Here is a 24,350-nt window from a genome sequence, read left to right as displayed (position 1 = left end):
GCAGCTGAGCTGGCTGCTGGGAGGGGTGGATGAAGGATGTGGATATGCTCCTGTATTATCTGGGCCAGGGACAAAGTGTTGCCTCCTCTAATACCCAGAACTGCATGCGACTGGGCAATGTACACACAAGTTTCTGCATGAAGACACTTCTTGGGAGGTACAGGGCACCTTGAAGAGCACTCAGACAAGATGTTGACCCATCATTTTAGATTAACAGGAAGGAAACCCATGCTCTGGAGACGGCTTCCTGTACCAGCTGCCCATGGAAACCCTGTGGACATGCTCACCTACCCTGAAAGCCAGCACCCCACTCCTTGTCTTCCGTGGGGGAGGACAATGCAACCGCATCAGTCTTGCTGCTGGACATGTCAGACTCCTTATTTTGTCCTGCTGTACCCTTCTCAGAGAGATTTAGGGTCTCTCTGTCACCACTCTGGTCACAGTCTTTAGGGTTATTTTTCAACTCTGTGTTTATGGTTCCTAGGATAAATGCAAAAAAATTATCGTTTTCTTCGTAAAATCTATTAATCAAACTATAACTCACAGTTTCAACATAGGGCAGAAGAAAGCAGGTTTTTTTTTAAATTCTTATTTCATGTGCATTGGTGTGAAGTTGTCAGATCTCCAGGAACTGGAGTTACAGACAGTTGTGAGCTGCCATGTGGGTGCTGAGAACTGAACCTGGGTCCTTTGGAAGAGCAGGCAGTGATCTTAACCACTGAGCCACCTCTCCAGCCTCCAGAAGGCAGGTTTGTTGAAAATGGAAAAGCATGAATCTTCATAACAAATAATATGTTCTGGACATATTTTATATTTATTTACTTTTGCAAACAGGGTCTTGCTGTGTAGCTCTGGTGGGCCTCAAACTCACTCTGTAGACCAGGCTGGCCTCGCACTCACAAAGATCCTCCTGCCTCTGCCTCCCAAGTGCTGGGATTAAAGGTGTGCACCACGACACCTGGCATGTTTCGGGACTACTTTAAGTATCCAGGAACATTTAAAAGCTCCCTTCCCAAAAACTCCCATCTCATTTTGTGGCCAGATGCGACTTCTCACTGGCGCCCGGAAGGCAGAAGCAGGAGAAGTACCACAAGGCCAAGGTTACACAGTGACATGCTCTCTCAAACAAAGACAATGAATGAATCTTGTTTTGTTTATCTGTGAAGGAGAAAAATGGGATAAAGTTCTGCATGCTGAAAAAATGGAAAGCTCTTGAAAGCTGTTATTTTTCTTTCCGAGTGTGGAGGAACAAGGGAAACTGTGAGAGCTTTCTCCATTCACAGTCTGGCTAGGCGGGGCTCCAACACTCCGTGTTTGATCACACTGTTGTTGGAACTATCTTACGTGACAGGCATGACAAGGGTACCTAAGACTCTTGGGCAAACCTGGAACAAAGCTGAGTTCTACCACCACCAGCGCGGTCTTCAGAGAGTAAATAAAGGTTCTGAACCCCATCTTCTGTCTGGATAGGGCCAAGGCTAGTGTTCTCCTCGCACAAGGGGTCATGAAGTCATGGTTGATGGGGTGAGCTTTACCTGATTATAGGATAAGCTATAATGTCAGTTAATCTTTTTTTTTTTTTTTTTGGTTTTTCGAGACAGGGTTTCTCTGTGGCTTCGGAGGCTGTCCTGGAACTCACTTGGTAGTCCAGGCTGGCCTCGAACTCACAGAGATCCGCCTGCCTCTGCCTCCCAAGTGCTGGGATTAAAGGCGTGCGCCACCAACGCCCGGCTGTCAGTTAATCTTTAAAAAAGGTCAGTGATGTCTGCATCTAGCATGAATGGGTACTATGTATGAAAAGGCTTTATAGGATAATTTCCATGGGCACAAAAGAATACTATCCCTTCCTCTAGACTATGAGCAGACTTTGAGCATAGGTACTTAGAGGATATATGAAGTGGAAAAGCCAACCCTACAAACTGAAGCCTGATTTCAAGAGGGTAGTACTTGAGGTGGAAAGATGGAAAGGTGGTATCTTTATGTCTATATTTTTTGCACTGCACCACTGCCCTACTTCCATTCATGCCATGCAATGAATAAATATATAAGCGTTAGAAATATTTGTTATGGCATCCTAGAAATAGACAAAAATGATAATTTACTGGAAAGTTATTTTCTAAAACTTTTAAAGATGACACTGCTGTCCATGCATTTTTCCTCCTTGGTATTCAAGTCTGACTTACCGTGGGTGATCCCAGAGTTGGATTTAGTGGCTCCAGGGTGGAATGCAATCCCACTGTAAGCAGGAAATCCATAGTGCGGGAAGCCATACCCTAAGCCAGCAATGAGACAAAGGGAATTATCAGAGAGGTTGTTAGCAGACTGGGCACACACTCAGGGGAACAAGCCTTGGTGTGGGGCAGCGCCAGCCTACACGGGCTTCGCTCAAGAGTTAGCAGGATACACTGTGGGAAAAAGACGGGTGAATTCCACTGTGGCAACTCAGGCAGTGCTCAGACTGGCAGCTTGGAGGAGACAATGCTGAGAAGTTCCTTTGCGCCCAGGCAAAGGGGAAAAGCAATGGCAGGCAGTCACATCAAGACTCAGAGCTACATTAAAATAGTTCAATAAGATGACCCTGGTGCGAAACCCCAATACAATAATGCACTGATGAAAAATATGGCCTCCACTCTCATTTTCATTATTTTTGGTGGAAGAATGATAAAGTTCTTCAGAGGCGCAGCCAGCACTTCACACACTCCATGTGACAGTTTAAGGCATTTACAAGTCGTCTGGAATAAAAGGAAAGCCATGCTCAGCAGAGCATGTCACACGAAAACAGGAAACAGCATTCAAGCCAGTTGGGCTATAGGGTTTTTACTCCATGTGGCATGAGTCATTGGACACAGTACTTAATTATGCTCTATAAGACCTGTATTACCGTGAGGAAATGCTCAGGCTAACATGAGAAACAAACACAGCACCCATCATTCTACATCCACAAACAGGGTGTAATGATAATAAAATCTAAATAAATACATGGTTGAAAAGCCAAGCATGGGGATCACAGCTGGACCCAGAAGCTCATAAATATTGACTGTAATATGTGCATGTCAAAACTAAAAGTAGTTCCTCCACATACCATCACAGTGCTTTCCTGTTAACCCTTCAGTGGTAGGATTTTCTGTGACTTAATGTTTTACAGTATAGAGTCTATAGTCTGCAGTATCATGCAGAGGTATATAATATATATCTACCATGAACAGGTATGACAGCTGTTTTAACATTTCCCAGAATAACAGAACAATTGCCCCTCTAAAAAAAGTGGTGATGGTGGGGGAGATACTAAAAGTCATTCGAGAAAGGCATCTTCTGGATAAATGTTGACTCTTACACTTTTGGGGGTTACCCATATAGTATCCTGAGATATATGGTTCAAGACCCCCTAAAACTGAAGATGCACACAGGCCTGTGGTAAAGTTCACAGTGTAAAAAACAGGCAATGAACAGTAAAAATTCATAGTAACAGGGCAGTTATAACAATAGGCTGTGATAACAGCTTCGTGCATGTGGTCTCTCTCGTCAAGACAATGGTAATATTTTTAGACTGAAGCTGACCGCGGGTAACTGAAACCACAACAAGTGAAACTGGATGGGGGAGGAGCGACTGTACTGGAAGATGAACACACATTTCTTTGAAAAATTTTGCATTTGTAGGAAGATTTCCATTAGTTGGAAAGTTCATAATTAGTACTGTTGCCGCCCGACAAGCAGCAGACACTTGGAAGCTGGGGAAAGAAAATGGTGTTCCCACCAACATGAAAAGGCTGTAGATAGAAGAGACTCCTCGTACCTGGGCCAGGACTTCCGGTACTCCCTCCAGCACCGCCACTACCGAACATGCCTCCACCGCCCGCTCCGGCTCCACTGCCACCACCGAAACTGTCCGAGAAGTTGGGCATGAGTTTCTGGCGTTTCCTCTGCACTTCCTCTTTGTCTGTGTTTACAGGAAGGGAAACCAGAGGGAAAGACTGGTTGGCTTCCACCACCAGCCACAGAGGCACTATTGATTCTCATGATATTTTTAAACCCCTTAAAGGGAAATAGAAGGCGTCCAAGGAGGAAGCAGGGTATTTATTCCAATGGGCAAGAAGACCAAGAACCACCCTCAGTGACCACAGCCCAGCACACACCCAACTCCACTGTGCAACCTCTCCAGTGCTCACAAGCTGGTGAAAGATCCTATTACACCTCCAGATTCAGGTAACCCAAAGTGCACAATCTTTTTTTTAATTTAAAGCACTTTATTTATTTATTTTGAGATAGGGTCTCATCATATAGCCCTAGCTGCCTGGAACCCACTATGTAGACCAGTCTGGCCTCAAACACACACAGATTCAACCACCTCTGTCTCTTGAGCGCTAGGATTTAGAGGCATGCCCCGCCATACACAGCTAACACTCTGAACAGTTCTTGTTCACCTAAGACAATTATGGTGAACCAGCTAGCATGTATTATGTGCATCCGCTGGGCTAGGTGCTGGGAGAGAGAAGCGGGGCGGGGCATCTTTGCTGTCATGGAGCCTTCATCTCAAATGGAAGGCAGAGACCAAGTGGAAAGCAGCACTAAGACAGCGTGCATGTGAAGCTTACTGGAGCGGATCCATGGTCTGTCACACCAAAGCCTTGTTAGAAGAACAGGGGGTATTCTGGGAAGAGGCCATGGAGGGATTTCTCAAAGGAATAACATGGATGGGCTGCCTTTGATAAAAAAAGGCAAGCATTTTGGCTGGAGTGAAAAGTTAGTTTAGGAGGTTCTCGAGAAGGTGACTGGGATCACCCACATTGGGGAGCCTCGGGAATGTAAACCGAAGGCACCGGCTTAGAGGACAGTTACCGAACAGCTCGGAGAGTGATGTGTGAGGACAGTATTTTAGGGAGCTACATCTGTCACTGTATATAGGACTTTCTAGAAACTCCAAGGAAGGTTGGAGCAAAGGTTGATCCTGGAAACACAGAGAAGGCCTACAGGTTGTGCAACTGACGGTTTGGTCCCTGGAGTCAGACTCAAACACAGAGATCACCTCTGGGGGTTCTACATTCCTTGTTTCTCACTGTGTGCGCTTCTCGTTAGCACAGAAGTCCTTCACAACTCTGTTACCGCCATCAGCTCCATCATGGCGGGTGTGTGGACATCAGCACTGTGCTCTCCTGCCGTCACTGTGTGTGGATCTGCCACGGGGCTTCTGTTCTTTTGTGCTCTGTGCGAGTCCTAGCAGATACCTGCTTCTTTCCTTTGTCTTTGGGGCTGAGAAGTGAAGGTGGCTACTTCCTAACTAAAGATCTGTAGCAAGATTTATAAAGTTTCCCCACCAGCAATACCAAAACTAACAGCTAGATTCATTAAGTCAGCCCATGAACTGCTGATCTCACATGGGATATTATTCCACTGTAGAAACATGGGACACAACGGGTAACTTATTCATCTTTAGAAATGTTCATTTTCACAGAAGATACCCCATGCCATGTGTGCGAGGGGGCGGGGTTTGCAGTGTGCACGGGGAGGTCAGAGGTCAACCTTGGGTGTTGGTCTGCACCCTCCAAATTGTTTGAGACCAGCAGTCTTTGCTGGTGTGTACCCCAGGCTTCTCCTGCACCCATCTCCCATCTTCCTGTGGGAACACTGGGTTATGGTCACTGTGCTACGTGTCTGGCTTTTGTGTGGGCTCTGGGGATCCGACCTCAGGTCCTCCTGCTGGCAAGTGCTTCACCCACTGAGCTGTCATCCCAGATCAAATGCTGTTTGCTGACATGGTTTCTAGCAAAGAGGCCTCATATTTACTGTGTATTCCCTTTTAAAGTAGAGACGCTCGCTGTTCACTGTAAGATTATACGGTGTTTAATGTTTGCTTTATCTGGGTGTCTGTGTCTGTGTGAGTGTATGCCGCATGTAAGCCATGTAAGCAGGTACCTGTGTGGAGGGTGTTGTCTCCCGGAGCTAGAGCCACACGCAGCTGTGAATTGGCCTATGTGGGTGCTGGGAACAAAATTTATGTCCTCTGAAAAAGCTATAAGCACTCCTAACTGCTTAACTATTTCTCTAGTCTCCAAATTCAAAATTTTAAGAGATAAATTTCAAAATATTTAGGTATAGCATTGCCAGAATTCTTTCAGTGACAAGACATTAATTCAGGAAACCCCACAGAACAACCTTCATAAAGGAGCTTGCAAGTCTCAGCTCCACAGATCGGAAGGTGGAGATTTTCCCACTTGGTTCATTCAGCCTCACCATCTGCTTTTCCCAGTGCTCCCACAGGGCATACGGTGAATGCATGCTCAGGAAGGAAGCTCACTCTCACTCCGACGGAATCTCCTTTCACAGAAGAGGAAGCCGAAGCTGGGGCGGTTAATGACTTTCTCATCTAAGGGCCGAGGTCAGACCCACAGTCTAGTGACCTTTTATCACAGCAGACTATTAGGTTTTGGGCAACAGTGCTGCCTGTTAACTCTGCAGTAGGAATGGTCGTAGGTAAGAGCTGGTGAGCACAAGCACAGAGAGTCAGCCTCTGCTGAAAACTCCCTGTGGCCGTTCTCTGCCTGAGTGCAGAAGGTCCTTGAGTATCTCCTCACCCCCGTCACCACACCCACTTGATATCCTAGCTGTCCCCAAGAAGTGTCAGTAAGAAGTAGTGTCAACCAACGATTCAGGATGCTAACAAGAGGCAATGTTTTGATGGTAGCCTTTCTGGTTACGCTGGCGCTCACATGTAACTCACAACTCTGAAACGCCCATTCCAGGGATCCCCTCTAGCTTCCTCAAGCCCCAGGCATAACATACATGCAGGCAAAACTCTGGTGCCTACACATTAGAAAAATAAAACAGTTAAAAAAATCTACAATGTTTTAAAACAATAAAACAAGGAAATCTACTACCCACAGGTACGAGCTCTGACACAGCAACTTGATCACAGTGGGCACACGGCAGCCATTGGAGGCCAGTGGCCACTTACTTCTCCAGATAATTTTTACAGTGTTGTGTTCTATGGAGCTTTGTTTGTCTTTGTGTTCATGATGGCCAAACGGTGTGTCTGGAGGTTGTCAAGGAACCTCACCCGCCAAGCCAGGCATTAGACAGCCCCGGCTCTGCTGAGGTGGAGAGCCCAGGAAGCTAGCCCTTTACTTTCCTGATGCAGACAGAAAGCGAGGCTGGGAGTCAAGCTCCGAACATTTCTAGGCTCACTCGCATCCTGTGTAGCTAACCTGTGTGTTTTTCTTTTTTTCTCATGATTCTGCATCAGGAAAGATGACATTTATCTTAAAGGCATATTTCAGGGGATAAATTCTATTTTTTTCCCTGGGGGGGGAGACTATTTTTTTTCTCTTATTTTCAGAGGGCAGGGGCTTCAGGTAAGGCATGGATTTTCACATTGCCTGCTGTGGACAGAAGGATCTAGAAGCTATGAAGCCAGGAAGGAAGGAAGGAGGTAGGCCAGCCATGGGATGTACCATGACCCTAACCCAGCAGTGGTCACACCTCACAAAGAAGCATGGACTCTCAGAAACGCTTTCTAAACGGTTTGCCACAGCAGATTCTGGCTCAGCGTCACACTTTGTCCTCAAGGAACCAGCACTGGGGGTAGGGAGGGGGTGCTCGGCGTGGCTGCCCCTCTGTGGTTCCCAACCTCAGCTAGGACCCTGCATCCAGTGACAGTCAGGCTGCCGACCTCCTCTCCACCTCACTCCCTGACCCAGGCATTGCTGATTTTGCTGGAGCTCAGTTCTTTGTATAACCTCCAAGGATCTCCTCTCAGAACCATGGATTTCAAGAAAAAACTTTGAAAAAAGGGGTACAAAGAGGCTGGCTGTGGTACTGCCTGCCCCTGCACTTAAACTCTGCGGGGCTGGGATCCTTCTCAACGCCGAGTTTCTACCTACTCGGGCCGCGCCTTTGCTTGGGCTCCATCCTGCACTAGACCTGAGCTGAATGGAGCTTCTCTCTTACCCTGACTCTTCTGTCCCCTGATTCTCCTATCCACTTAACCACACCCTAAGTTCCCAGTCTGGAAATGCTAGAACCATCTATGACTCTGAGTCTCTCTTCTACTTCCCTTCCCCCAAGGCCCAGGTCTCCACTGCGCCACCAGGGCAGGGTCTGCTGGATGCTCACCCCCAGGCACCGGAACTTCTCCTAACCCTACTGAAGCACCACTGGATTCCTGCATCATTCTGACGGTGTCATCCCAGACAGTAGTACAGGCAGGTTTAGCGTCACTCTAGAGTTGATGGAAAAGCCTTCATGCTGCACACAGCCTGGCCCTGGCCTCCCTCACCTGACTTAGCCTTCCTCAGTCCATCTCAGCACTTACAGGGATTGTTTCTCCCAGAATTAACACCAGCTGTCACACCTCTGCCCCTGAGCATCTATTTCATTAATAGAGGAAGCCTCGACTTTTAGTCATCTTCAATCATGTTCCAAATGGCTTCTCAATGAAGAAAACTTTTTTTTTTGAAGACTTCTTTAGACCACAGGATCCAGGACTGTTTCCTTGTTGTGGAATATTATTTTAAAATGTGTTACATTCATTTATGCTGTGGAACACTGTTAATCATGCAAAGATGTGTTGCATTCTATTCTATTGCATTTGTGTAACTCTGTGAAGCTGTGTTACTGTGCCTGTCTAAAACACCTGATGGGCTAATAAAGAGCTGAGTAGCCAATGGCGAGGCAGGAGAGGGATGGGTGGGGCTGGCAGGTAGAGAGAAAAAATAGGAGAAATCTGGGAGGAGATCAAGAGGCAAGAGAGACTGAGGAACAAGAAAAGGAGAGGAGGATGTCAGGTCCCAGCCACCCAGCCAGCAATGGAGTACGAAAGAAAGATATACAGAAACAGAAAAAGGTAAAAGCCCAGAGGTAAAAGATGGGTAACTTAAGAAAGCTGGCTAGAAATGAGTCAATCTAAGGCTGGGCATTTATAAGCAAGAATCAGTCTCCATGTTTATTTATTTGGGAGCTGGGTGGCAGGCCCCTCAAAAGAGCCCAAGAGTAAAGAGTAAAAATAACATAAAAACCCCCAAACAATAAAACCAAAACAGCCCACCACCACCACCACCACCACCACCACCACCACCACCACTTCCTCTACAACTTCACGTGGTTTGTGGGTGCTTTGCTTTGGGGCTCGCTATAACTGGAGAACTGGGGTTATGGCTCAGGGGTAGAGCATCTGCCTAGCATCTACAAGGCCCAGAGTGCGATGCCTAACATCTCAAGAAAAATATCATAATCTGCATTTTAAAGATAGTCTAGATTTCCTGATGAGTCCTTGGATCTTGTCCTGAGGAAAAGCATAGTTTCCTTTCTAGTTCTGCACTGTATGGTGGCCGAGTTTTCTGTTTAATACTTGAGGGGGTATTGAGCGGCTGAAAACACATTCCAGCCTTTCTTTTCTCTTTTCCTTTTCCTCCCTCCTCCTCCCTCACTGATCCTCTTCTTTCTGTGTACATGCTGCAGCGGAGGTCAAAGGTCACCCTTTGCTAATTAGTTCTCTCCTGTCACCACACAGGTTTTGGAGCCCAGACTCAGGTCATCAGGCTTGGCGGCAAGTGCTGTAACCCACCGAGTCACCTCCCCGGCTCAATACTAGATTTTAATATTCAAAGGTAAGTTGCCCAATGTCTAAATTCCTACAAGTTTGGCCGCAATCACTGTATCACAAGGGGTTACCCCATGTTAATTCCATGACCTCGATACATTGCCTTCTTGTCTCTAAAAATGAGCACTTCTCGTCCAGGCAGCGCTGCCTAGGAGGCTGTGGAAGGAGGAGGCCCACTGAGCTCTCAGAGCAAGCGCAAGCGTCTAAACAACCCCGGTACCTTTGATTTCAGGGTAGTAGAGGAAGGGTTTCGGTTCGCTAGTTTCCAAATCCGATTTCCTCCGAAGCTGAACAAACACGGACGCTGGTTTTGTAATGTTGACATCCTTATACTTTGGAGTTTTGAAGACAATGGCAAACTGCAGGGTACAAAAAAACCCAAACATGGGTGTAGGACGTTTGTTTTCTAGTGGTGAGAGAGAGGCACATTCCATATGCATACATTTGTACTCTAAGCTTAGAGTGTGCTAAGACCCAGCCCTTGGCAAAGTTCCAGTCAGTATGTTACACACATACATTTTATTTATTTATTTATTTATTTATTTATTTATTTATTTATTTATTTTTAAGACAAGAGTTTCTCTCTGTGTAGCCCTGGCTGTCCTGGAACTCACTCTGTAGACCAGGCTGGTCTCAAACTCACAGAGATCCACTTGACTGCCTCCTAAATGCTGGGATTAAAGGCATGTGCCATCGTGGCCCAGCAAACATTTTTATTATATTGCCCCAGTGAAAGTAAAATACAACAGTATGCCGGTTAATTATTTTAATTAACACATCTTAGCTCTTTCTCTTTCAAATTAGCCTTAAAGGCTTCCGCGATGATCGTTCAGAGCAGTGTGTGAAAGACTGGGTGTGGGAGCAGATGGAGCCAGGGGGCCAGGCAGCATGCCATCAGGAAAGTAGCCGTGCTGGAGGCAACATGGATCAACTCTGGGGAGTGCTGGGACAGTTAGGCACCGGGCATTCTTAGTTTTGTTTTTTCTGTCTTTATATCCACAGGGCTCAAGACTCACAAACACAGGAGGAATACAGCGGCACGCACTGATAATTGTTACCTCCCCATCTCCATGCACCACTCCTTCAGTGCACATCCTGTGCGCTCGAACACTGAACTGTTTTGTGTGCACTATGCTCTCGACCTTTACAAATCTTACCATTCTACTTTGAGGTCCCTGTTCATTCAGACTCCCCTTTTCTAGTAACTGCATGATACTCCACCACACAGAAGCACGCCATTGTCTAGCCACTTACTGGTGAATATTTGGGCTGTCGATAAGTTCCTGAAAACACTTCCTCAGTCACCCTGGAAGAGTGACTATTGATGAGGTGCAGCTGGAGACCCTGGCTCGTCAGGGTGGCCCCCTCTGCCTTCAGCCTCCTCACACAGTTCCTTTTTCTCAGGCTTTGCCAGAATGGCCAGTGCCTACACATTTTCACGGGAGGAACTGAGGGCCATTGCCTTCAGTACCTAAACGACAGACACCAAATGAGGCACCACGCCAGGCTCCCTGAGCCAATGCTCCAGCGGCACCTAGCCCGCAGCTCTATGGTAGGGCACTTCTCTGGAAGTCATAAAAATAGCATTGCTGGAAGGATGCTAAAGAGACGGTGGTTTCTTTTTCAATCTGTGGAAACCGAGCAATGAATTTCATCAAGGCAGAACCGGTAAAATTAAACCCGTAGTGACAATAACCCACCTACCTGTCTGTGAACATCCGTGGGGGAAAAGTCTCCAAATCCTTCCCAAATTCCACCATTCTCCTCTTCCTCATAAAACCGAATCTGGATGTCGTCTGCAAACGGTCACATTCAGGCACGTGATTTGCAATGGGTGTAAGAATGTTGATGCACATACTAGCAAATGCAGGCAGCACATAACTCTGCCTCATGTAAATGCAAATGCTTTGAAAAGAATTAGTAGCAGATTTGCACCATTTAAAGCTTCACAGATCAGACTCTTCACACATTTACTCCAGGAAGGGGATCTACCATTTACTCATAGTGGTATGAGCAACATTACATTTACCCAATCCATTAAGCTTTGTCTTAGTCAACATATGAACTTCTCACTTTTCCACCCTTAAACTAGTTCTCTTCTGGGAAACTTGAAGGATGGAAGGGTAACAGAACCCATAGGTGTAACTCAATCCATTATGGAGATGCAAACTGTAACACTTGACATAAATGAAGCTTCCTACACGGCAGATGCTGTCCTAAGTGCTTTCTTATAAATGCTAACTCATCTAGTCCTTAAACCAGTCCTGTGAGGTAGGTACACTAATGCTGTCCTCATCTGCTGTCCTCATCTGCAGACGGGAATCTGGGGTTTACTGGTGTGTGCACATGCGTGGGAGTACACACGTGTAGTGCGGGCACATCCAGAGCTCAGAGGGTAACGGGAGGTGGTAGTCTTCCACCACGTGGATCCTGGGGACTGAACGCAAGTTGTCGGGATGACAACAAGTGCCTTTGCTTCTGCGCCATCTTGTCAGCCCCACATCGTGTCTTAAGCAGGCTATCTAAGGTTGAATAGCTAATAGATGAAGGATCAGGACGTAAACATCACAGATGCCCAGTCCTGGCTCTCACATGCTTTGCAGTACCACCTCCACACGCTACCTCCTTACTCCTTTAAGCAACTGTTTAAGCGCCATGATGACCATGCCTTTTTGTGATGAAACTACGAGGGTTTTTGTTTGTTTGTTTGTTACTCTCTAGTCATGGACTCTAGCTCTGCAGAAATATGACATGTAATTCTCAGTTCATATGAAGGACCACACTACTGACTGGTGAAAGTTGATATTGCTATTTTAATATAATTTTAGATATATAGGATGTATAAACTATCTCATTGTTATCTGACCCAGTTCTTTGCCTTTGGATAGGTCTATCCTGGATTTAGCAGAACAAGACACCTGTCAATTGCATAGTCTGTCTGTCTCCCTTTATCCCACCTCCAATCCTTTTCATTTTACGTATGTATGTGATGGGGAACTACAACTGTATTATGACAGTAACGATCAGTTTATCATGTTTTGATTTTCATTGTACAGTGTGGAGTAAACTCTTGGGTCACTACAAATGCTGACCATTTTCACAGCACTTCTCACAAGGTTTTCTGTTCTTTGGTGGCGCCTCTGCAGAACTACCAACAGCATGGTTTCACAGAGGAGGCAATGAGCCTCTGGGGCCCAGCACCTCCTTTGGGCAGAGGGATTTCATACACAGAAATCTCAGAGCCAGGACTGTGTTGACGACAAGTTATGTTTCACTTTCTGGTGGCATCTTTTGTTAGGAAGTCTTCCAGTTCTGGAGAGGGAATGAGGAGGTCTAGTGCACTCAAGTTTGGGGCCAGCTTCACATTCTGGAGATAACCTCCTGCCATTAAGGGCTGGCCCTGGGAATGCCACACATGTCTCTCCAAGGTGTGGCTTGCCATTCCTAGTTGTTTCTCCCAGTGCAGGATCTACAGAGCAGGAACTGGCACCCAAGGGTGGGTTATGAGCCCACTTTCTTAACCAGGACTGTAGGGGGAACACTGTGTGGACAAGTCACTGTGGCAGTATGAAGTGGATGGTGTGGCAGAATATTATTTTCAGGTGTGTGGCTTTTGTTTATGCTGCATTTGTTTAACTCTGTGAAGCTGTGGTCTTTTGCCTGTCTAAAACACCTGGTGGTCCTAATAAAGAGCTGAACGGCCAATGGCGAAGCAGGAGAAAGGATAGGCGGGGCTGGCAGGCAGAGAGGATAAATAGAGGGAATGTGGAAGGAAGAGCAACCAGAGAACAAGGAGGAGGACGTCAGGAGTCAGCCACCCAGCCAGCCACGAAGGAAGAAGGAAAGATGTCCAGAAGAAAGATAAAAGCCCAGAGGGAAGAGATAGATAGGGTGATTTAGATTAAGAAAAGCTGGCAAGAAACAAGCTAAGACTGGGAATTCATAAGTAATAATACACCTCTGTGTGTGTGGGTGTATGTGTGTTATTTGGGAGCTGGGTGGTGGGTCCCTCAAAAAGAACAGAAAGCAAAAAGAGATAAAAAACACCCACAATAAGATAGTCTTCTAAGGCCTCTGATGTTGAGACATTTCAGTGTAATGATAAATACTAAGAATTAAATACAAATAATTTTACCCATGGCACATATAGCCAGGGGTCTGGAAATAAAATATGACTTCATTCAGTTCAGTGGGTTGGGTGTATATCAATACTAGTCATGCTGGGATTAGTTTTATGACAACTTGACACAAGCCAGAGTCATTTTGGAAGAGGAAACTTCAAATGAGAAAAATGTCCCTACCAAACTGGCCCATGGTACATTTTGTTTTTGACTGATAATGTGGGAAGGTGTTACAGAATATTATTTTAAGGTGTGTTACATTTGTTTATGCTGTGGAACATTTGTTTAATGATGCAAAGATGTGTTGCATTCTTTTATGCTGCATTTGTTTAACTCTGTGAAACTGTTAGTTACATTGCCTGCCTAAAACACCTGATTGGTCTAATAAAGAGCTTAATGACCAATAGCAAGGCAGGAGAAAGGATAGGTGTGGCTGGCAGAATAAATAAAAGGAGAAAAACAGGAAAAAGGAGCAAGAAAAGGAGGAGAGGAGGACATCAGGGTCCAGTCACCCAGCTACAAAGCCAGCAAATGGAGTAAGAAAGAAAGAAAATATATACAGACATAGAAAAAGGTAAGAGCCCAGAGGCAAAAGATAGATGGGATAATTTAAATTAAGAAAAGTTGGCAAGAAACAAGCCAAGGCTTGGCATTTATAAAAAAGAATAAGCCTCCATTTGGGAGCTAGGTGGTGGGCCCCCAAAGAGCAAAAGAGAGAAAAGCCAACTACAGAAAGGACCAGTTTCCTGTGGGCAGTGTCACCCCTGGGCAGGCGGTCCTGGGTGCTTTATCAGGCAGAGCAAGTTATGAGGACCAAGTCAGCAGGCGGTGCTCCTCCAGGGCCTCTGCATCTGATCTTGCCTGCTGGCCCTGTCCTGAGTTCTGTCTTGTCGTCCCTGGATGATGGACTATAAACTGAGAGACAAAATATCCCCCCACCAAGCTGGTTTTGATCATGACCTGATGTTTATCACAGCAACAGAATCCCTAAGACAACAGTCTAAGCAAACTCATTTAAAAATAAATATTTATTTGTAGTTTTATTTAAAACAAAATTTGGGAAAGTAACTTCTTCAGCTCTTACTAATTCTCCAATGTTGCTACATGGAGTGACAGTAAACATTGAGAATTTCTCAAAGTGCAAACTGAGGGAAGTATGCTGAGGACCGTATATGCGTCATCTTTTTTCCTACTGGGCGTCATAGTGACACTCGGGAGGGACTGGGGGAGCTCTCTCCATATTACAACACAGCACAGAAAAGTAGCAGGATCTGTAGTTTTATGTTATGTAAATCTCAGAAAACAAGTTACCTTAGTTTAATTGAGTACCAGGAACAAAGTTTAAGTATTAAGTATTAATTATTAATTATCAGTACCCTCACCGGTTCTTGGTATAATCACTATCCTTTTACTTTTGAGGGAAAACTGAACTATATACTCAGGCTTTACAAAAATAACACATTGTACACTTGGAAATGTTTCTGCGAGGTCCCACAGCAAAAAGGAGAACACCCCGGGTCCACCGGCAGCAAGTCACAGAGGACTCTGACAAGCACGTTTCTGGAGACTGGGATGTTCACATACCTTTCTGAACCTTGTCACAGAGAAGATAAATTTCTTCTCCTCCAGTTACACACCCTGCGGTTCTGTCCATCCGTACAATTTTCAGGTTGGATGCATTGGGGGCCTCTGTTCAAAGGGAGAAAGCAAGGCGCACCTTAGTTTACCCTGGTTTCACAAAGTTCCACGGATGAGCTCGCTCCTACTGCTTTACAAAGACACTAGTAGAGCCCGGATAGCTGCCAATGTCCTTGGAGCACTTGGGCCTGGGCCACTCATTATCTCCCAAACAGGTGAGGCAGAAGGGAGCCGGCGAGGAACGGATGATGGCTTTTGGTTTCTCCTGACATGCAGGCTGGGAAGGAAGTTTTCCTGACGTGTCAGAATTGCAAGCCCAATGACTGGTGTCATGTGAATTTTATGTCGTTTACAAAAGTCCTAAAAGTTTTTAGACAAGTACATTTGTTAACTACCTTTTTTTTAATCTACAAAGAAAAATGAAGATGTTTTATTTCCTTTTCCCAAACAAAATTAGCATTCTGTGTGGTTTGGGGCAAAGCTGCCTGTACCAGCAAGCAATATGAAGCTTCCCCTTTAAAAACTCCAACAGCTGCATTTTAAGGTTCTCTGTTTAGTAAGCCTGACTCTTTTTCACTTGATAACTATTCACTTCCCGTTACCCTTGTTTAAATCAGACAAGTCAACTGGCTGATGGATGGGGGGACATGGGTTTTTCTAGTACTTTATAGTCTATATTCTTTCAGTCTGCTGTACTTGGCAGGGTTCCTAAAGGAACCGTTTATTAAGCCCAACAGTTACACACAGTAAATGCTAAAGACTACTGGAATCCCTCCACATTATCTACAGACTGAAAGAGAATTTTGATGTGCTATTTCTTCAGTTACCCCAAAGTTCCTGTCTTAATGTTTTACCAAGTGGGAATAAGGACAGTTAAAAGTAAGTCTTTTATTTCTCTTTTGAGCTGCCAGGGGCAAATAACAAGGCCATTTTAAAGAGCCAGCAATCTATCCTACAGTCATGTGTTCAGAAGGGAGAAACTGGTGTTATATGTAAAGAATATAATCTGCTTTCTGAAGGAAGAGCACTACGTTGGCTGGTAAGGCTCAAGACGCCTAAACGGACAGCAGCCCTCTACCCTAGACTGAGGTAGTCACTTTGTGGACAGTCAACTAGAGCTCCAGTGACCGAGTCCCTGTCTACAGGCCGCAGTGCTTTAGTCAGTGCTCAGGTGGGGCTGTGTCTGATCTTAGTGACGCTCGACGAAGGGACTCACTGCTGTCGTAGATGGCATCTGACACCACGGGCTCCAGTCTCCGGGTGAAGCTGCCGGTGCTGTCGGGAAGAAAGGCGGTGAACATGAGGCGTACCACACTCAAGTCCATCTCCTTGGTCTGCTGCAGAGCTGCCTGGCGGATGATCTCCTTCTCCCTGTCTAAAGTCACACAGTACAGTCTGTTCATGCCCGGGCAGTGAGAGGGGACGTTTCACACAGCATATTTTCAGAAGCCCAAACAAAGCATCTCAAAAACCAACTCTCTTCATCTAGAAATACTTCCTCAAAAGTTTTCACTGGCACATACTCTGTACATAGTGATAGGTTCCATAAAAATATCTTCACCCCAGCACACCAAGCCTGCTGCCTATACTCAGTCCCACAGCCTCCTGGCTCCCCTCCTCTCCCCCAGGCCCACTAGTTCCCTTCCTACCAATAGAATACCTTCTTACTTTCATGCCCTACCCATGTATCTGTAAATAATCTTATATATTTATATAAAATCTAGGCTCTAGAAATGAGACAACATTGATGTTTTTAGTCTGGCTTACTGCACTTGGTATAGTCATCTCCAGCAGATGGCCCTGTAACTGATGTTCCTTTTTTATAGCTGAATAAAACTCCATTATGCATATATAGCATACTTTATCCATCATCTGTTGATGGAGAGCTAGGGTGATTCTTTAACTTGACTCATGAATATGGCTTCCAGAAACATGCATGTGCTAGTAAACATGTCTGTGTAATACATTGTAGAGTTTGGCAAGTATACCCACGAGTGTACGATGTCACATGGTAATTCTACTTTTAGTTTTGAAGAATCTATATTGATTTTCTTATCTATTCGCATGGTGCGTATGTGTAGACCAGAGGGCTACCTGAGGAAGGTGGCCGTCCCCTTCTACCATGCGGTCCTGGGGTCTGCACTCAGGCCAGCAGACTCTGTGAAAATTACCTGCTGAGTCATCTGCAACATGCAGGGAGGGCGACCTTGCATTTCAGATCCTCCTGATGCTATCTCCCAAGTGCTGGGATTATATGCTACCCTGTATGTTTTTATGCAGTGCTGGGAATCAAACCCAGACTCCCATATATACTAGACAAGCAGTATCCCACCTGCACAACATGTCGCGTTCCTGCTGTTTTATTAATGATGGCCATTCTGATTGGGATAAGATGGAATCTCAAAGCGATTAGAATGTTTTTCACATTTATTGGCTATTTGTGCTTCATCATTTGAGAGCCCTCCTTACTCCTTAGCCCATTTATTGACTGGATTGTTTGGTCTCCTGAAATTTAATTTTGTGAGTTTTTGATATAACTACACATTAATATTTTGTATAAATAGCCAGAAAAAATTCTTTCCTATTATATTGAAGGTTGTCTTGTCACTCCGCTACTTCCTCTGCTGTACAGAAACTTTTTAATTTCATGTTAGTTGTTGGCTTTATTTCCTGAGTCGCTGGAGCCCTTTTCAGAAAGTCTTTTGGAACATTTTCTGTATGTTTTCCTTTAACAGTCTCAGACCATTGACTCTTACACTGAGATCTCTGAGCCATGCTGAATTGATTTTGAACAGGATGAGACGGGGATCTAGTTTCCTTCTTTATATGTGGCTATCCAGTTTCCCTGGCGTCACTTGTTGAACAGGCTGTCTTTTCTCTAATGCATACTTTGGCATCTTTTTCAAGTATCAGGTGGCTATAGTTGTGCTTATTTCTTAATTTCTATTCCACTGATTCATAGGTCTGTTTCAATGTCAGTTCCACGCTGTTTTTATTACCATGACTCTACAGTGTAACCTGAAATCAGCAGTTGTGATACTTCTAACAATACTCTTTTTGCTATCCTATGGCTTTGGCTGAGGTCTTTTGTGCTTCTATATGGGTTTTAGGATAGTTTTCTCTAGTTTCATGAAGAATGCCACTGAGATTTTGATGTGGATTGCATTCAATCTATATACCACTCTCGGTAATTAATTATGTTGACACAGGTCTTTCCATCATCTATTGTCATCCTTTTCTTTCTTCAGTGTCTTAAAACTTTCATTGCAAAGGCTTTTTCACATGGTTATTGCCAGGAGTCTGATTTATTTATTTTGATGCTATTGTGAATGGTTGTCACTAGACTTGGTTGTAACCTCTGCTGATTTCTTTCTTGGCATGTTCACTATTGGTATATAGGAAAGTCACTGAGTTCTGTATGCTGATTTTTGTGCTCTGATACTCTATCAGAGACCTAAGACTTTCCAGTGGAGTCTTGAAGACTCTTGTATATAGGATTATATTGTCTGCAAATGCAGATATTTTGACCTCTTCCTTTCCTATTTATATTCCGTTATTTCATTCTCTTGTCTGACTACTTTAGCTAAGTTTTCAAGCACTACATATAGTAGGAGTGAAGGAAGTCCATACCTTGTCTTACTCCTGCTTTCAAAGGAAATATGTTCAGTTTCCCCTTTTGTATACTATTGACTATATGTCTATTGTATATAGCCTTTAGTATGTTAGGTATAATTCTCTTATTTTTTTAGATCATATGTGGGGATGTTGTGTTTTGTCCAAAGCTTTCTGCATCTATTTAGATGACATGCAGTTTCTGTTCTCAAGTCTATGTATGCCTCATATTTATTGGTTTTCATATGCTTAATCATTCTTTATTCTAAGAATGAAGCCAACTTGATCACAGTCAATAGCCTTTTTCAATGTATTGATGAACTTGGTTTGTATCGTCTTATTGAGAACTTACAAATCTATGTTCATCAGTGACACTGGTTTATTCTACTTTTTTTTTCTGCTGTACTTCTATCTGGTTTTGGTATAAAGGTAATACTGACTTCAGAAGATAAATTCAGTAATGTTCCTTCCATTTCTATTTTATGAAACAGTTTAAGGATAATTTATGTCAATTCTTCTTCAAAGATCTGGTAGAATTCACCTACAACTCCATCTGAGACCAGACTTTGCTTTTTCTGTTGGGAGAAATTCTATTCTTCAATTTCATTGCTTGTCTTAGGTCTGTTTAAGCTGTTTATATCTTCTTAGTTTAACACTGACAGGCCAAATGTATCTGAATTTATTGATGTTTTGTAAGATTTTCTAATTTATTGGAACATGTGTTTTCAAAGCAAGCCCAAAGGACCCTCTGAATTTCACCAGTACCTTTGGTAAGGCTTCCCTGATTTTCATCTGAATTTCACCAGTACCTTTGGTAAGGCTTCCCTGATTTTCATCTGAATTTCACCAGTACCTTTGGTAAGGCTTCCCTGATTTTCATCTGAATTTCACCAGTACCTTTGGTAATGCTTCCCTGATTTTCATCTGAATTTCACCAGTATCTTTGGTAATGCTTCCCTGATTTTCATCTGAATTTCACCAGTACCTTTGGGAATGCTTCCCTGATTTTCATCTGAATTTCACCAGTACCTTTGGGAATGCTTCCCTGATTTTCATCTGAATTTCACCAGTACCTTTGGGAATGCTTCCCTGATTTTCATCTGAATTTCACCAGTACCTTTGGTAATGCTTCCCTGATTTTCATCTGAATTTCACCAGTATTTTTGGTAATGCTTCCCTGATTTTCATCTGAATTTCACCAGTACCTTTGGTAACGCTTCCCTGATTTTCATCTGAATTTCACCAGTCTTTGGTAATGCTTCCCTGATTTTCATCTTTAATTTAGTAGGTTAGGTCTTCTTTCTCCTTTTGCTTACTTTGGCCTGAAATTCTTCCAATTGCTAGTAAAATTTTACAGAACTGCCCCACTAAATTCTCTAAAATTAAAGTAATCAAAGGACACCTGCATTTTCTCTGGAGTATTGTGACAACTGTCTTCTGTCACCCTCTCCCTATTCTACCTTTCTACTTTGGTTAAGAGTTTAAGTAGAGTGAAATATGCCTACTGTACACCAGCTGCACTGAGAAAGGGAGGGGGGAAATAGGTGTGTAAAGGCTTTGTGCATGAGGGGAGGTGTCTCGTGCAGAACAACGCAATTGCACTAGCTCCTCCCCCCGGAGCTGATGTACTGATGGGTGCAGTCGTCCTCCTGAGACGTAGAAAGGCCTTAAGTAAGGCTGGGCAAGGGTGCTCACCTGTGAGCTGCCGGTCTCCTCCACCTTCTGCTTGTAGATAGGCGAGGTCAGAATGCACCAAAAGTCCAGGATTGTAGCCCCGTATACACGCCTCTGTCATCCGCGCCTCCAGTGTTTCAAATACCTTTTTCTTAGTTACATGAAGTATTCCCAGGTTTGCAAAGCTGGAGAAATGCAGCAAGAGCAGCAGCAAAAAGAACCAAAAGTTAAGCAGGCTGTGAGAGGAGAGTGGGCTTTCAGTTCAGTAAAGTGCATTTTGAAAAACTGTACAAGCCCCAGGTCTTGTTAGAGGAACATCCAGAATTCAAGACTTTTACATTATGAGGGTAATATATGGCATATACTGTATAACGTTCTAGAGACCTCTATAACCAGACTCGCCACATGTGAGTCAGGCCAGGTTAAACTGGATTAGTAAATGAGTTGGTGGTGAACTGGAAGCACCTGGGGTCTCAGCATATTAGACGTCAAATCACGTGTCATTGTGTGTGGGGTACACTTGCATATGTGTTTTACTAAGGAAGTTTCATGTGGCTACATTTTTTAAAATTCTATATAACTTTTTATTTCACATGCATTGGTGTTCTGCCTGTAGGTACGTCTGTGTGAGGGTGTTGGATCCTCTGGAACTGGAGTTACAGATAGCTGTGAGCTGTGAGCTGTCATGTGGGTGCTGGGAATTGAACCTGAGTCCTCTGGAAGAGCAGACATTGCTCTTAACCACTAAGCCATTTCTCCAGCCTCTCACGTGGGTTAATTTTAGGGTATTTTCTATGAGGACTTTATAAAAAGATTTATAAACTCCTAAACAAATACTAATGTTTAATAGGAAGAATATTATATGTGGAGGGATTTATATTTCTTTTGGATCTTTTCTTGGGTGTAACATGTAGTCTTCCCGCAGCGGCCTGGGCCCTGCTGAGCTGTCTGAACCCCCAAATAACACACAGGATTATGAAGCTGTTGGCCGTTTGCTATGATTTCTTATCAGCTACCTCTGACTTAATTGTTAACCCATAATTGCTAATCTGAATATTTCCATGTGGTCTTTGCTTACTGGAGAAACAGGGTCTGGACCTCTTACTCCTCTGGCTTCCTACATTATGACTGACTGTGCCTCTCTTTCCCAGAATCCTCCTCGACTCTTAATCCCACCTATCTTGCTTCCCTATTGGCCAACAGTGCTTTATTCAACGACCAATAAGATAAGCACATACACAGGACTTCCCCCATCATCTCCTCTTTTCTGTCTAAATAAAAAGAAAGGTTTTAACTTTAACATAGGCAAATTACATATTACAAAACAGTTATCAAGCAATAATTCAGGCACATTTACCATGTGGAAAATAAATATTCTGTGCAACTTTTATCGTCACCAGACAAAGGCACCTCTCTTTTTAGTAGGAACTCCAACTCCTCTGTCACATCCACGGGGCGCTCTCCATGCTTGTTAGCTTGGAGTGGGTTCCCACCATGATGAAGCAACAGCTTCACTATATCTCTATGCCCACTGCTGGCAGAATCATGGAGGGGGTGTCATCATCTAATCCTTGTGTATTAACATCTGCTCCTGCTGCTATAAGTATTTTAGCAACATCATAATATCCATCATTGCACATTTTATATAAAGATGTCCAACGAACCAGGCGGCTGGTGGGAAGACTACATGCTACACTTGGTTTTCTGGATATGATATGATGTCTCCCTGGCTTATCTATAACCTAGAATCACCTATCACCATCAAAACTGTCATCTAATTCTTTGTGGACTTCACCCTGAAATTATGTGTACAGTCAATGTTGGAGAACCTGTTTATCTCCCAAGTGCTACATGTCTAGAACAGAGCAAATGTGTTAAGTGGAACATAGCAACTTGGAACATCTTAGAAAAAAATGTGAAGTGCTCTGACCATCCACTTTAGTGAAGACACTCACTACCTCAGCATCCACGTTAGTGAAGACAGCCACTACCTCAGCATCCACTTTAGTGAAGACAGTCACTACCTCAGCATCCACGTTAGTGAAGACACTCACTACCTCAGCATCCACATTAGTGAAGACACTCACTACCTCAGCATCCACTTTAGTGAAGACACCCACTACCTCAGCATCCACATTAGTGAAGACAGCCACTACCTCAGCATCCACATTAGTGAAGACAGCCACTACCTCAGCGTCCACTTTATTGAAGACAGTCACTATCTCAGCATCCACGTTAGTGAAGACAGCCACTACCTCAGCATCCACTTTAGTGAAGACAGTCACTACCTCAGCATCCACGTTAGTGAAGACACTCACTACCTCAGCATCCACATTAGTGAAGACACTCACTACCTCAGCATCCACTTTAGTGAAGACACCCACTACCTCAGCATCCACATTAGTGAAGACAGCCACTACCTCAGCATCCACATTAGTGAAGACAGCCACTACCTCAGCGTCCACTTTATTGAAGACAGTCACTATCTCAGCATCCACTTTAGTGAAGACACTCACTACCTCAGCATCCACATTAGTGAAGACAGCCACTACCTCAGCATCCACATTAGTGAAGACATTCACTACCTCAGCATCCACTTTAGTGAAGACAGCCACTACCTCAGCATCCACTTTAGTGAAGACAGCCACTACCTCAGCATCCACATTAGTGAAGACAGCCACTACCTCAGCATCCACATTAGTGAAGACAGCCACTACCTCAGCATCCACTTTAGTGAAGACAGCCACTACCTCAGCATCCACATTAGTGAAGACATTCACTACCTCAGCATCCACTTTAGTGAAGACACCCACTACCTCAGCATCCACTTTAGTGAAGACAGCCACTACCTCAGCATCCACTTTAGTGAAGACATTCACTACCTCAGAACTGGGTTCATGTGGGCTGCTGGAAGTGGGAGGCAGTGGCCGAGGTGTTTTTGTCAGTAGACTTCCTCTGTTCTCACATAATGCACATGCCATTATGATGACAGACAGAAAACATGTACATTTCCCAGTGTGACTCTGAGAAAGATACACGGAAGGAAGACAGCGGGGGACAGGTGAGATTCAGGAGACGCTGAATAAAGAGAAGCCCAGTGAGGACCCTAAGAAGGCCGCAGCTGGGCCAGGCCGAGGTAAGAAGTGGGTTTTGGGTGCAGTGTATCTCGGCTGCAGAAAGAGTGAGTGTTGAGACCCCGAAGGCAGTGTCACTCATTTTTCAACAGTGGCAGAGAAGGCAGCTTGTGGGCTGAGGGAAAGGAGCAGACTCAGAGGTGACAGATAAGTTCCAAGGGACAACTGCAGGGCCCAGGTGGGCCAGTGAGAGGGCTAAGTTAGTAAGGTAGCTTGCTGACATGAGTTCAGTCCTGAGAGAGAGAGACAGAGACAGAGACAGAGAGACAGAGACAGAGAGACAGAGACAGAGACAGAGAGACAGAGACAGAGACAGAGACAGAGAGACAGAGAGAGAGAGAGGACCCTCCCCCATGACAAACACACAGAAAGACAGACACACACACATACACATGATATAATACAAAATTACAATAAAAGATACAACAACTTGTCTGCAGAAATAGGAACAAGCTACTGTGCAAAGGTCCTATAAACTTGGGAAAGAAGACAGAAGGAAACGGACATGTACAAAGCAGCCCAGGTGTGGAGTGAGTTGCATGGCTATTCAGAGAAGTAAATGTGCCACTTTACATAGAT

At 44.4% G+C, this 24,350-nt stretch overlaps 1 protein-coding gene and 1 long non-coding RNA gene across 3 annotated transcripts in view; one reads left to right on the top strand and one right to left on the bottom strand.

Moving 5' to 3' along the window:
- The window catches only part of Nfkb1 (nuclear factor kappa B subunit 1), a 114,745-nt gene that overhangs the window by 17,844 nt on the left and 72,551 nt on the right, over positions 1 to 24,350 (bottom strand). For both annotated transcript variants that reach the window (XM_040751747.1, XM_040751749.1), the window contains exons 8-15: positions 20,659 to 20,822; positions 16,568 to 16,726; positions 15,298 to 15,402; positions 11,297 to 11,388; positions 9,813 to 9,951; positions 3,794 to 3,937; positions 2,184 to 2,273; positions 292 to 480 (exon numbers count right to left, since the gene is read on the bottom strand). In XM_040751747.1, the coding sequence (XP_040607681.1) occupies positions 292 to 480; positions 2,184 to 2,273; positions 3,794 to 3,937; positions 9,813 to 9,951; positions 11,297 to 11,388; positions 15,298 to 15,402; positions 16,568 to 16,726; positions 20,659 to 20,822 (1,082 nt within the window). The remainder of the gene's footprint in view (positions 1 to 291; positions 481 to 2,183; positions 2,274 to 3,793; positions 3,938 to 9,812; positions 9,952 to 11,296; positions 11,389 to 15,297; positions 15,403 to 16,567; positions 16,727 to 20,658; positions 20,823 to 24,350) is intronic.
- On the top strand, positions 8,708 to 12,697 carry LOC110343060. The gene is made up of 3 exons (XR_002385255.2): positions 8,708 to 8,836; positions 9,503 to 9,599; positions 10,595 to 12,697. It is a non-coding gene; the product is annotated as an uncharacterized LOC110343060 (long non-coding RNA).

Source organism: Mesocricetus auratus, unplaced genomic scaffold (assembly GCF_017639785.1).
Source record: "Mesocricetus auratus isolate SY011 unplaced genomic scaffold, BCM_Maur_2.0 Super-Scaffold_100009, whole genome shotgun sequence".
NCBI classification, from domain to species: domain Eukaryota; kingdom Metazoa; phylum Chordata; class Mammalia; order Rodentia; family Cricetidae; genus Mesocricetus; species Mesocricetus auratus.
Note: the sequence above shows the minus strand (reverse complement) of the source record. Positions and strands in the feature narration are given on the sequence as shown.